This window comes from Corvus brachyrhynchos, unplaced genomic scaffold, assembly GCF_000691975.1.
Source record: "Corvus brachyrhynchos isolate BGI_N302 unplaced genomic scaffold, ASM69197v1 scaffold83, whole genome shotgun sequence".
Classification (NCBI taxonomy): domain Eukaryota; kingdom Metazoa; phylum Chordata; class Aves; order Passeriformes; family Corvidae; genus Corvus; species Corvus brachyrhynchos.
Window position 1 is genome coordinate 1,763,833 of NW_008238464.1, and position 14,862 is coordinate 1,778,694.

Consider the following 14,862-nt stretch of genomic DNA (forward strand, 5'->3'; position numbering starts at 1 on the left):
CGTGCGGCTCTCCCCACTGCGGTGCTCGGCCGGGCCCTCAGCCGGGGTCTTCTCTCCTTCCTGCCGCTCTGCCTTCACGCGGCCGTAGTAGGGATGGGCTTCCAGCGCCGGGCCATCGTGGTGGGTTAGGATGGGTGCTTTGTGAGGGGTAACTTTGTTCAGCCACTTGTCCAGCTGCCACTTGTTGGACGAGGGCGGCTCAGGCTGAAAGGGAAACAGACAGCAACGAGCTTAGTGCCGAGGCCCTGCTGCCCCCGCCCCGAGGGTCCCTCAGGGACACCGAAACGCCGCATCCCTCCGGGCACCACAGAGATTTTCCTTCGGTCCAAGAGCCTCCCTAACCTGTGGCAACCCCTTGGCACTGGCCCTGAGTGGCAGGACAGGGCTCATGCCTTTCAAGCGCGGATGTTTTTGGTTTCACAATGGGGTCTGGAGTTGAGAAGAAGGGCTTCTGTGATTGATCATTTCCAAGGGTGATTCACAACAGACTTCTGCCATTGGCTTTACTGGGAAACACTTCCAAATTTCCAAATAGGAAAACAGTGCAATGGCGATAGGAAGGGAGGAAAACAAGGCAGAAGTACAGCTGAGGCTAAGGGAGAATAGCTATCAGGAAAGCTAGGGATGTGTATTTTGTGTCCTATGCCACCGCAGTAAATACAGCAAGCATTTAAAGAGCATACAAAGTGGCACGTGGTGGGGAGTTGGAGGGCTAATCAAGCACTTCATGTAATCTGCCTGGTATTGACATTATAATCCACAAACATTTGTTGTGTGGTAGTGCTGTCAAGGGTTCATTTTGTGAGTATTGTGTGGCTGTTAGTTTTTCTTTTAATTTCTGTCCCAACACTATCAAGTTATAAGAGCACATCTAAAACATAATGATGTTTGGACAGGGAAGAAGTGGGATAATCATGATTTCAAATGTAACCACAGCTCAGACAATGTTATTGCAGAACAACATGTGCCTGTTTTCTAGTGCTTCTTGCAATCAGTAATTTGAATGTAATAAAATGAAGAGGAAAGGCAAAACCCCCCAAAAGATATAAATGATGGAGTAGATGGCTAGTCATAACCTAACCCCACAGAAGCCAAAGCAAAAAAATTCCTGATTTCCTCAGATGGAACCAAAATTTGATTCACTAAGATATTGCATGTGAATAATCAAAAACTGTCATGAGTTGAACATGAAAACCATCAGTGCTCTGGAAGAAAGTTTGCTCAAGAGAGAATATCCACAGTCTCTAACTTAAAAGAGTATCTTACTTCCTATTTAAAGTAGATGCCTGAGGGCAACACAGGTTTCCTGTACAGCCAAGGGCGCCTTCAGAATCACCCACCGAGGGTTGTATTCACTCTACATGGAGCAAAGGCTCCTAAAATAAGCAAAAAAATTAGACACTGGAATTCATATGATAAAAATATTCCTTCTAGCTGAAGTGCCTAATTTACTCATTACTGAACTAGCCTAAACCTATGGGAAGCTTGCAGGACTGCCTTATGTTTATGTTTTTTAAAGCATGCTCCCTAATATCTTACATGAGGAATTTCTTTCCTGAGCTGTAAATCTTGAAAATGGATGGTCAATATTTCTCTTGGATGAAGCTGTATTTTTACAACCCTTAACTCTTTATCTAAAAATGAACTGCATTTTTTTTATTGCTGTTGAAAATACAGATAGATTTGTTTGGTGCCATTCACTGTGCACATATTGAATTTACTCGATATATAATAAAAGTTCACTATACATGGAAGTCTTTCCACTGTTCAGGTGTATTTCAGAAAAGGAAATACATCAGAAACACATGGGGAAAAATACACCTCTGCCCATAAATATAGGTGAGAGTGAGTGCTGCTTGAAGGTTCAAAAAAACTTCCAATTCATCTGTTACATCCTGTTCTGCCTCTTCATGTATCTTGTAATTCTTGAAAATGGTGGCTCACGGATTTCAAGGGATCACAGTAAACCAGCAGAAAGAAGTGATTAAGGGCTACAGTGTCATAACCTGGCAGCACAGCACTTTCCTAGAGTGGTATGTCTGCTATTTAGGCATAGTAACTATAGTCCTACCAACCTATTTGCCAACTACGAAGTTTAATAAAAAGGATCAACAGTGTTACCAGCTTTACTGGTTTTATCAGGAGTTTCAGGTGCACTTTGGAGGTTTATTTAAATAAAAATTCAAATCTTTGTGGCTTCTGAAAAAAACCCTGTCTGCTAAAAATATCCTTTAAGATGCATCTGATAAAAGTAAAATGCCTGCAGCCCATCAGGGAAATTCAAAGAATCCAAATTTAAGAATCAGAATTTTAAAACTTTTCTCACTAATTTTTGGCCCCGATACCATTTTGGAATATTTGAGATTGTCAGGGTACATGATTGATGCTAGTTCATTTTTGGAAGTAATTTATTCAGTTGATTGTTCTAACTGAAATTTACTGTACTTTGAGATCATATTAAAAAAACAAGAAAGTACCTTGCAAGAGAACAAATCATGACAGCCAAGAATAGACAGCAGGACTGGTAAAAAAATGGATTGGGAAAATTCACTTGAAAATTTTTGCCCATCCATTGTACATGCCTAATTGTAATTATTTGTGGGAGAAAATCTCGAATTTCCACTCCACACACCATTCTGTGGAAGAAAAGCTGGTTTGCTTGAATTGGAAGCTTTTCAGCAGCATATAAGGATGGAAATACATATGAATATATATCCAGAGTGTTCTGATACCAAAATGCTCTCTGCCTATTGGTTTTGGTGTCATGGAAGTATGCTGCCCTAGGGCCTTTTAGAGAACTGGGTAGTTTTCAACTGGGTAAAGCCAGTACTGTCCAGATGGGCACCAGTAATAGGAATAGCAGTCTGTGATCAGCTGACTTACAATTAAATATAGGTTTGGCATGAAAACTCAAACCAGGAAACTTAACAGAACAAAGATACTTTCAGGGATCAACGAACCAGAGACATACACATGTGCCAGGCTTCATGGAGAAACAGGAGGATGTGATACATTTCCTTAAACATTGTGGGTGGATTCATCTGTACAACATCGACACCTATATCTTAGCTAGTCAACAAGTTCCTTCTCCAGTCAGTGGACTACTCTTCTAGGGTGTGAAAAATTCTCTCTTTAAATAGACATATGAAATAGGCCAGATGAGCTGGGCCCTAAAAACGTCTTCTCCTCTCCCCAGACTGTAAAGGGGAGGCTGAGGTGATGAGCAGATGTAGGTATCTACAGGAGAAGTGTGCAAATTTAGGCGGGATGACTCCCACACAGCATGTCTATATATCTCAGATCTCTTCAAGGCTGCAAGTGCAACCAGAGGCACAAATGGCATGCATCCAAAAAAAAACTTTTGGCAAAACGTTATCCAGAAACACTTTCTAGGGTAAAGGGCTGTTAAACAACGCCAGTGTAATGGAATCAGTCTATGCTTGTTATCACAAAGAAGGACCTAAGGCATGGTTAATATGTGGCAAACTTGAAGTATGACACCACTTTCACTGAGACATGAGAGAGCCTATAACACGTGCATGGACACAGCCCACTGTGGGGCAGGACTGAGCTGTCCACCATCCTGCAGGCTACTCTGCCTATTGTAAATCCATGGACTAATTTACCCTTGTGGTTACTTGCTCGTGCGGCCCTGCTATCAAATACTTCACTCAGGGCAATCCCCATACAAATGTGGTGCTTTCTCGTTATGTTTAAGGCACAAATGGCAACGATGATGAAGAAGAAGATGATGATGATGATTATTATTATTACTGTTATGTTATTGCTACTATTAACCCTGCTGCTAGTGCTTTAACAAATTAGAACTGGGCATTCCCACGTGTTAGGCACAGCACACATATACAAAGGGTTTTCTGGAGGGAAGGGAGAGTGTAGTTTGCAGTCTTTGTCAATAATAGTCCACAGGACAACCAAAACCCATGAATCCTATTTGCAAAGGTAAAGATAGCGTCTACAGCAGGTCTAGTGGTAAAATCCCCTTTTCTTTTGTATATGTGACTCCTTAAAAAGGAGGAAGAAACTAATGGTTGTGAACTAGTCACAACAGCAAAAGCTGTAAAGGCCATTGCATTTGGTATGTGGGGCTGGTGGGTCTCAGAAAGGGGCATCTTTCTTTTCCAGACTGGTTACTGTTGAGGAGCCATTGATCCTTTGTTCCATGTGATAGCTTCTCTGCTTCCTTCCTGCCTGTTCCCCACTCTTGTCCTCCCTCATAGTAGGAATTCGTGGTTGCCTAACCAAAGCCAGCTTTATTAAAGGTTCACAGGATAATTCAATGGAACAAAGAACAAACAAACCATATTTTTAGCTTTAGAAATGTAGCTCTTTCTATATACTTGACACCCAAATTTTTTTCTGAAAAAAATCCATCTGATTTTTTTCAGAAATTCTGAAAAATCCATCTGAAAAAGGATAAGACATAATTTTTTTCCAGATTCCTCGTTTATGACATTAATTAAGGTCATTCAAAGAATTCATGACTTCAGCAAAGAAACAGGAGATAGAAGTCTCAGTTCCTTGTTCATAATTTTAGGTTTGGCAGTCCACAAAACTTTAACTACTCCCATTAATGTCTGAGGCACCTTAATTTGTCCACATCACTGAAACCAGTCTGAATGTTGTCTCCCATTCTAGCTCAGCCATTATTCTTAGTTTACTGCAGACATAAAGTGTAGACAGCTGAGCTAGTCACTACTGGCTCTAAATAGTCAATGGAAAGAAACAGACACTTTTAGGGTGCAATTCATCTAATCTACTTTATATGTATGCTTTACAATGAGCTGCTTTTACACTCTAGGCAACTGCATTTAGGCACCTGAGGAAAACTTGAAAATCTCAAAATGAGATGAAGAAAAAATTACAGAAGACATGAAACAGCACTTGTTATATTGTTATATAAGCTCAAATGCAGAAGATATACTGTCCTAGAAATGAAAATCTTGGAGTAGGTGCATATAATATTTCAGATTATGAGGGGACAAAAAAGAATGAGGGCATCATAATGGTTTGCAGATTTCTACATTAAGTTCCTCCCAACCTTTAAATATGGAGTTCCTGCCCAGCATTGTGCTGGACTACTCAAGTTCATTGAACCTGAAAGCACCAGTTAATGCTAAATCAAAAACCAAGATGTATTTACTTTTTTTGTCTTATCCAATAGATTACGTTAATTTTAAAACTAAATCTGGAATTGAGTCTGCTACTTAAACTTAGGTGGACACGGCTTCCCTTTAGGGAGCTTCCAAGGAACTATCTCTTTCCATTTACTGGATAAGAAACTGGCATATACTTTAGAAAGATGGCTTCACCAGGTGCATAAATCTAAGTTAAAGCATTTATGCAAAGCTAAAAGGACTTCCAGTCAGAGACATCACTTGAGCATGTTTGAACTGGTGCCATCAGTCATATGATAGGCCTGGGAAAGCATTTACCCTTGGGGAAAACACAGGTATCCTACTTCCCTGGGACACCCTGACCCTGTCCATGTGTGCTGTCTCCCATATCCCATCAAGGGATGAAAATTGCCTATGAAAATCACTGCAGCCATCACATTTTTGAGTCACTTAAATGTCTGTGTAGACATGTTTCATACAGCATGTCCTAGAAGGCAAACCACACAAATATAATGCAAAGAGACAAGCAATCTGCTGGAGTGGGGCAGCTGTTTCATGACAATGATCACTGACAACTTGGGCTCTGTACAAAAGTAGTTCCACAGATCTCAAGAGGATATGTATAAAATGCTTAAGAGGAAGCATTTCCTCCATGTTTCCATGACTTAGTTCTCTGCTGGACATTATGAAATCCACAACCTCCCTCAGTTAATTAGCTCCTGCATTCCCTGAGGAATTGCTGCTCTTGGATCCAAGCAGCATGGGTATCTGCCTAGATAGTAACCACTCCTCCCTTCCTGTGCTTTTCCTCCTTTCATCTCATATTTCCTTCCCCTTTCTTTCTTCTTTTCACCCCTTTTCTTCCACCTTGGAAGATCCCACAGAGAGAGGAGAGACTGAGCATGAGATCTTTGAACTAATTCCAGCAGGGAATTAAGCAGACAGAGAACAAGGTCTTAACAGGTCAGATGAGAAAGCTCAGAATGGGAAATAAGACATGGGTACTGCAGGGAGAGCAACAGGAGAGTCTGGAAAGAAGAGAGAGAGATGTAGGAAGGGGACAAAGTGAGAGGAAAATTAACTGGAAAAGGGTCTGAAAGTACTGTGAAGAAAAGACAGAAAGTAAGTGTTAAACAAGGAACAAAAGTGACAGAACCTGAGAAAAATATATTAAGGATGTTTCTGTGATTACTGCATTTTGCTCAATTGGAAACATGGCTCCAAATAACCAAGGAAAATATGAGGAAAGGTTTGATGGTTTTTTAGTATAATTTTTTTCCAGGGTGAGAGAATAGGTGAGACAGTTTTCGGGGGAGGATTCTAGTGATTGGATGGTTCATGTGGAGTAGGAAAATACACTGACTGTATTTCATGTGTATTTACAATCTTGCTGCTAGATTTTTGAATATTTTTACATACATTAATGTGTGTGATGTGGCTGTGGAGTTCACAGTTTAATTCTAAACGTGTGTATTGACCAAAACATGTAAAAGTGTCAATCCTGGTAGAAATGCAGAGCAGAGAAAGCAGCTTTGTTGTGTCTGTTGAGCTTTCTGCAGAGGTGAAAGCAGAAGGTGTCACAGCACTGGCAGCTTAATTGTAGTTTGGCTAGGGCTTGTCTACATGTGGAAATTTTCAGTGCTAGCTTTCCAGATGACTAGTTTGGGCTCAGTGTTTTGCACCATGAGTAATTCAGTTTAGTCCATTTTGGAGGTGAATTGAAAGAAATCACATAAAGGCAGCAGTAGCAGAGAATAATTCACTTAGAGAGTGAGGCAAGGGAAGTGCATGAGTGAACAACTGGTTTCTTTTAAAAATCCACCCTCAGACTGATTTTATAATAGCTTCCCTGTGTAGAAAAGCCTTTAGTTCCCTCGCAGTGCTGGGAGCCCACATCAGGACTTAACACACTAAGCAAGCCATTGCTATGGAGGCAGAGTTGCATAAAACTTCAAGCAAGCTGTGAGCCTTGCAAGGTGCTCCACTCATCTCTAATTTGAGGAAAATGCAACAGGGTCCTTTCTTTCTTCATTTTTGTTTCAAATGCTTTCATCTGCCCCAAGATCCTCTGCCACTTCCATTTCACAGCATGCCAGGAGGAGGATCCTTGGGCCTTTCCCACTTTTTTTTTCCCCATACATCTCCTCACAGCCTCCTTGTGTTGGCTTGGCTGGGAAGAGGTGTGAGTGGGTGTAGTAATGGAATGCCACCCTAAATCATAAAGAGAGAATCCCTTACCTCTGGGGTGGAGTAATGCGAGGGTTTGCTTCCGTCACTCTCGCTGGAGCTGCTTTCGCTCTCTGAGTCAGACTCCGAGCTGGTCTCCGATTCACTGGAGCTGCTGCTGCTCGACCCCTTGCTGGAGAGTCCCGAGGCTCGGGCGTTGGACTGTGGCACCACCAGGCTGCCAGCCCCACACACAGCCCATGGGGGTGTGGGGGCAGGGGAGGGAAGAGAAGGAAACAGGAACATAAACACAAATGTAAGAACCATGCTGTTTTAGGGAGCATACCTCTCAGAATGCCTGTGAGCTTGTCTCTGTGGCTAATGAACAGTAAAGTGACTTCAACATTACATTGCTATAACTGGGGGGAAAATACGGGGTTACTCTCATATCCATTTAAATCCATAGCCTTTGCCATCTTTTTCATCTGAGGAAGAGTCAAGTTTTCACTTCAGCTTGTCTCTTTGCCCATTCCACAGATATTTTAGGATATATTAAAAATACTAAGTGTTAAAAACCAGTATAGAAAGCAGTTTTATGCTGTCTAATGAACACTCAGCCCAGAGGTGAGAGCAGGAGACCAAAAAGGTGAACAATTAAGAAACAGAGTTGAACGCCATACTACCAGTCATAAGTGATAATAGCAATAACCATAAAAATAACAATAATAATACATTTTCACTGGAGCCTCCAACCCCCATCTTCCATTTTGCACACTTCTTCACCTACCCATAAATGATGTGGTTACCTGTGTGTACCATCTTGATATTGACAATTCAAGATCTAAGACTCAGCCTGCAAAAACTTGAAGAGCTCAGGCTTGTGTTTTTGCATGTCAGCAGTGCAGTGCTGTCAGCAGAGCTACTTGCCTTCTTTAAAGTTATGTTCGCATGCAAGTGTTTGTATTATCAGGCCTGACAGCAGCAGAAATGTGTATTTTCCTGAAACAGTTGACCATGCATATTAAAAATATCACAGTCATAAAGACTTGCGTGTGAAATATCGTATTAAGTCATCCAGCTTATTCCCCAGGCAATGGAATATTGTTCCCTATAGCAGGGTGCATTTTCTAGTGAGTTGTCCAATTTGATTTTAAATGACTTGAATGTAGCTTTTACTTTTACCCCTGGGAAACTTCTCTGCAAACTAACCCAAATTCCACTGTCAGAAATTTCTGCCTACATTCAACCTGAAGTTGCCCTTTTAAAATTTATAGTTGTTACTTATTATTTCATTGTATTACTAATAGTTACTATGATAAATTATCCTCCTCCCTTTTTGCTCTCACATTTTTGCAGGCTGTTTTCCTGCCCTACTTCAGTCATCTTTCAGACAAGGCCTTACACATTTACTTCTTCTGATCTTTCTTCATAAGTCATTATCTCCAGGGATATGGGATCATTTTTATGGCTCTTTTCTGAACTCATTCCAATTTGTCTCTATCTCTCTGATAACAGGGTGCCCAAAACAGAGTGCAGCATTATAGATGGCTTCTCACTACAGCCCTACAATGAAGGGCTATTACCTTCCTGCTCCTTGATGCGTTGCTTCTGTAAACATATATCTGAGCTGTGAGGGAATGTATAGTCCATTAAAACCTCTACTTCTCTTTCAACACTGCTTTCTTCAGAATTCCTCTACTGATAGCTGCATGATTATTTGCTTCCAGAGAGATTAGCTCGCTTTTTTCCTTCATACCTGTTCTCATTTTCTTCTTTTACCTTGAAAGCTTCTAGCTCCTTTTATTTCTCTGCCCTCAGAGGTGTCTGCAGCAACTTCTAATTTAGTATCAAATGCAAACTTAATTAAATGGTTATTCACTTCCTTTTCCAGATCATTAATGAGACTGTTAAATAAACCCCACATGAAACACACTGGTACCCTGATAACCATCTCTTCCCAACTCCATTTACTGATGTTTATCATTACCCTTGTTTATGCTCCATCAGTCCAATATTGTGGCTAAAGCAATGTGATCTTGGAGATGCATTTTGTGAGAAATAATATGTAATAATTAATTACAGTTCTGCTATGTTGCACCTAATGAATTATCTTTACATGTTAATGGTGCTTTTCATTATGGAAAACGGATACCTGACACCTTGCACAAGCCACATCTGACAGGCAATTCCTGGGGCTTTGAAAAGAGGCCAGGCCATCAGAGATGCAGTTTCAACTTCACAAATCCCCATGGTCACACACTTTCTGGCCCTCTCCCTGCCTCCCCTAACATATGCTAACCTTTCCCCTCTGGACCACCTGTCTTGCACAAGCCAGTACTCCCACCACATTGCCTTTACTTGCAGCATCCCCACTGCCTTTTGCTTGGAAGCGGCACAGCTGCCTGCAGCTTTCTTGCTCCAGAGAGTTTCTGGTTGCTTGGGGAATCATGACACTGTTGGAGATCTTTCTGCACCCTTCAAAGCACAGCGGGGACAGGCAGTGAAGAAAATTTCACCTGTGATCTCACCTTACTAATTAAAAGCAAGTAAAATAAACAAGAGGAGGAAGAGCTGAGATCTATTATATTTTTGATCTTTATTTCCATCCTTGTAACTACTGGACGGTAGAGAGAGAGGCGGCAGTAAAAGCTCATGCTCTGTCAGGATGGCTTGGTGCTACACACGTGGTCACAGAAGTGTCTGCCACCTCCTGGGGGGCAAGAGGTCCGTCTTCATGCACCGGCATTAAATGTACCAGTTACAACGAGTGCCTTCAAAAAACCTGTTGTTTTGTCTAGCCATGTAGGTGTGGTAAAGACAAGATTTTCAGGCATTCGTATAACTTCATTAAGGCACAGAGGTGATAGAAACAGCTGATATGCTTGTAAAAAATTTTCATTTTTGGAGAAGGAAAATTGATATTTCGTAAACAGCTTCAGGATGCCGCAGCTTTCCACTTGTACAGGTTGACCAGTGAACTCTAGATTTAAGTTGCTCACTTATATTAACAGAGTGCAGTTAATCCCTTGCTAATAAAATAGTGAGAGCTATATACAAGCCATTATGCATAGGTTTTGTGGTTTTGATTTTTTTTCCTTAAGAGAATACAGAAAGAATATGAAAAGTTAACTGCCTTTTCTGACAGTGTAGCTTAGGGAATGTTTTTGACAGTGTCTGACTCTGATGGATTTCCAGTCCCCTCCACAACACCACTGTTACTGGAAAGTTCTTCAGAATCACAAAACATCTGCACATTTATGTCCTGCCCTTAGTGACTGTGGTTTTAATTTTTAAACCATCATTTTTATTTGCCATTGACTGAAGTATTCAGAAATTGCTATATAGGGGATGAGGGGGAAAAAACCCATGGTAATATTTCTTTCCTGTTGTGACATGAAATGTTTTTCTAGACTGCTGAATAGGAATTGTTACTCCAGCCCTAGATATAAAATATAACTGTTGGACTCTTCACAAACATCTGGAAAACTATGTTTGCTGTTCTAATGGTAGCCAATATACTACAAAATTTAAATTTTACAATATTTTCCCATTTATGCTGATACTGATGAAGTCTCCTGTCCCCCTTCTACTTTTTCAATTTTGAAATATAGCATATTCTTATAAGGATCCTCATTATATTATAGTGACCAGGGTAATAACAGTTACATCTGTCTTCATGCATTCTTATTTAAAAACCCCCTTGTTTTAAAAATTGGGGACTTTTAGTTTGGACTGCTCTTTCTGAAGGATGTAAGCAAGATCATGCAGTTAGACTGATTTACATTTTAATGGCCGTGGCACATAACATTCATGCGTATTTTGCTACTGGTTTATGCCCCAGAATTAATTACCACATCACAGAATTTGTATGTTTATTTTATGGAATTAAACAACAATTTGGGTGAGAACCACTTTTCTTTAAAGCTCTTCATCAGAACATGCACCGACTCAAGAGAGAGAGTAAATACCCTGTAAATTTGCCAGAAGCTCAGTAATAAGACCATTTAAAAACCAACACACCATCTGAAGTTTCTGATCAGATGTCTCCCATCATCCTGGCTACAGGGGACCTGGGCACCCAACTGCCATGCAAGTCTCCAACAACCTGTTTTCCTGCACTGTCGAGTGAACAACTGACCCTTCTTAGAAGAACTGCTGGATTCTTTGTAGCCTCTATTTTTCTCATATGTGCAGGTTCAGAAACCCAGTGATTTGGGGAGATTAATACTTCTTCCCCACTCAAATTAACTTGTGATCCAAGTTGAAAGGTGGAGCCATCTCAATCCCTGGACAAGGCCGAGAGGTTATTTGTCTGGGACCAGTTGTTAGCCCCATCAGGCTGCATGGCCATGGCCAGCCTTTGAATGGCACCAGTGGTTTGAACAGTTATGCAGGAAGGTGCAAGAGTTTGCTATTCAGTCAGTGGAGACAGATTCCCAAATGAGATTACTTTGGTGGCCCTCAGGAGACCTCTTCAGGTTAATCACGCTGGATCTGAGTCCCTCACTATGCTTCATATTAAACTGCTGCTTACAGCTGCACTACTTCCCATGATAATAAATCACAGTATTCAGCACAGGCCACAAGAAGTTCCCAGGCCAGGCATATGCTGCATTGCACGAAATCAGTCCCAAAGACATGCAGCATGGATAAAAGTACAAGTAAAACTGATGCAGTTCTTTACCAAATTGCAAGTATTCAGTGACAATATAAGTAGATTCAAAAGAGAAAAATCCCTCTGATGCTGAAGGATTTGCGATTCCAGTTTTTAGCTGCATTACAATATGAAGGCACTTTATACTGACTTTACACAGGCATGAATGATTATCAAGAATGCAACTCAAGGGAGAATCAGGCCTTGGAGAAATGACTCAGCCAAAGGAACATATCAGAGTGAGCCTCTCAAATACTTTTCCAGCCACAACAAAGGCTATGCAAATGCTCACAGAATCATAGAATCATTAAGGTTGGAAAAGACCTCCAAGATCATCAAGTCCAACCTTTGACCAAATACCACCAGGCCCAGTAAACCATATCATAAAGTATCTACTCATTTTTTGAACACTTTAGGTATGGTGACTCCACTATTTCCCTTTACCACTCTTTCAGTGAAGAATTTTTCCTAATATCCAGCCTGAACATCCCTTGGCACAACTTGAGGCCATTTCCTCTTGTCCTATCACTGGCTGCCTGGAAGAAAAGGCTGACACCTACCTCATCACAACCTCCTTTAAGGTAGTTGTAGAGAGCGATAAGGTCTACCCTGCACCTTCTTTTCTTCAGTGTAAACAAGCCCAGTTTCCTCAGTTGCACCTCATGGAACTTATGTTCCAGAACTTTTACCAGCATTGTTGCCCTTCTCTGGACACACTCCAGCACCTCAATGTCCTTCTTGTAGTGAGGTGCCTGAAACTGAATACAGTACCTGAGGTGTGGCCCCACCACTGCTGAGCAGGGGGAAAATGCTTCATATTTTAGAGTCCAGTTGGTCTGTGTAATTTCACTTTGCAGAAATTGTATCCAAAGCTTTCTTATCAAAAACGTCACTAACACTATCTGCTGTATTTGTGTTTGTGTCTGGAGACAGGATGCTACTTATCCAGTGTCATCTGCACAGTTGTGATCATCTAAACTATTCTTCTTCTAAATCTCACTCTACTGTGCAACTGCTAAGTGGCTGTGACTTCCCACAGGAGAGAGAAATACAACAACTAGTGAGAAGAGCTTATTTGAATAAACAAGTGACATTGTTAGGGATCACATTGTCAACATTGAGAGGTAAGCATGGAGAAGGTGATCCAAATCCATATGTCACAAACATCTGAGAAAATCCTAAGAAAGGCTGTATGAATACTTGGAGTATTTGGGACACCCAGAAAAAAGATCTATCACTGTCTAAAAGATTGAGGCCAGTTGTGGGTAAACAATACTCTGAAACAGACACCAGTCCCTTAGCTGGTATAAACTGTCATAACTCCATTGACTTCAATTAGGCTACAGTGATTTAAATCTAACAGTAAATCTGACCAAGACTCTGAAACAGTATTTCAAATTCAGTGATGAAAACATATTCCATGGTTTAAAGCTCTGTTGGCAGAGCCTCTATTTTGATTCCAGATTAAAGTATCTGAAACATCCCTTCCTTCTTCCCTCAGAGCCAACCTAAAACCCATTGAAGGTCTTTTGCACAAAACTCTCTTTATCCCTTTGTTGCAAGAAGCAAATTCCACATGGTGCTTCCTCAAAGCACAGGCTGAGAACATTGTGCCAAGATCTGTGTAAATATCTCTGCTGCCTGGCACTGAAGATACTGCATGTCTCTCATGCACGCAGTAGGGAATTCCTGTCTCAATAATTGTGAATGAATCACAGAAGCCATGAAAATGGCCACTTCTTGCTGCTGCCCCTGTGTATTTTTCAAATTCTCTTCCAGCAAAGACCTCTGAAGCATGCTTACCATGGGAATTATCTGGACTTGCAGATCAGGCCATCCCAATACTGTAACAGAACATATGGGGATATTTTCTGAGGCAACTGTAGAATGCCAAGAAATAGCACCATTAGGACAGCCTACGGAATGAATGTGGACTTCATCCATTTGTTTCAGGACAAAATCATGTTGAGAAAAGGGAAATGATACCATTAACTCTAGAATGTGCCCAGACAACAGCCAGACACCACCATGGTTTAAAATACCAGTACAAAGGCTGGTTGTGTATTTAACATTCAAAGATGAGTACAATCACAGAGCCATAGAAAGGCTTGGGTTGAAAGGCACCTTAAAGATAATCTATTTCCAACTCCCCTGATCTTTAGGGTCTGTTCTAACCCAAGCCTTTCCATGGTTCTATGCTTCTGTGATAAAAAGGCTCTGCTCTAGTATGAGGTGTGCCCCATCGTATCTGAATGACCAAATCAAATGACCCTTCCAGGGCTCCAGCCACCATTCCATACATGGGTGTAACCGAACTTCCTACGGTCAGTGTGTTAGGAGACATCCTTCATTATTCTTTAAAAAGCACTAAGATACCATTTTTCTGAAGTCAGTATGGAAGTGACACAAATTTATGGTTTTGTACCTTTGCTAACTATAAGAATTAAACCAATTAACTGTCTGAATTCTTTCCAGTTACCAATTGCAAAAACCTATCATTCTCTAACAGGAAAAGACAGCTAGCCCTGCCATGGCCTGCTGTTTCAGCCTGAACACAAAAAAATGAGGCTGTATGCTTCCCTTTCTCCAGGTAAACGATTTCCCAGGAGTCTGTTAATACCTTTTGGAAACAGAGAAATGTTTTCATACCTCATTCCTGTAATGGATGAGGTATGAAATGGGAGTCATGATGAGTGAGAGTCCTGGAGGTTGTTTGGCTTGTCACAATATATAATGCTTCTGTGAAAGCACTGCATTACCTTAGCTGCACCACCTTTGCACAGCACAGCTAATAAAGCACAGCTGCCAAGAACAGGGTTCATAGACCCCACCTATATTTTAACACTTTCCCTGGGAGCTTCTTAAATAGTTTGTGCTGACAAGACTACAAGTATCATCTGATAATGT

General features: G+C 41.0%; 1 protein-coding gene across 1 annotated transcript in view; it reads right to left on the reverse strand.

Moving 5' to 3' along the window:
- The window catches only part of AFF3 (AF4/FMR2 family member 3), a 316,401-nt gene that overhangs the window by 37,628 nt on the left and 263,911 nt on the right, over positions 1–14,862 (reverse strand). The window contains exons 10-11 of the mRNA XM_017736969.1: positions 7,374–7,539; positions 2–204 (exon numbers count right to left, since the gene is read on the reverse strand). Coding sequence (XP_017592458.1) covers positions 2–204; positions 7,374–7,539 — 369 coding nt within the window. The remainder of the gene's footprint in view (position 1; positions 205–7,373; positions 7,540–14,862) is intronic.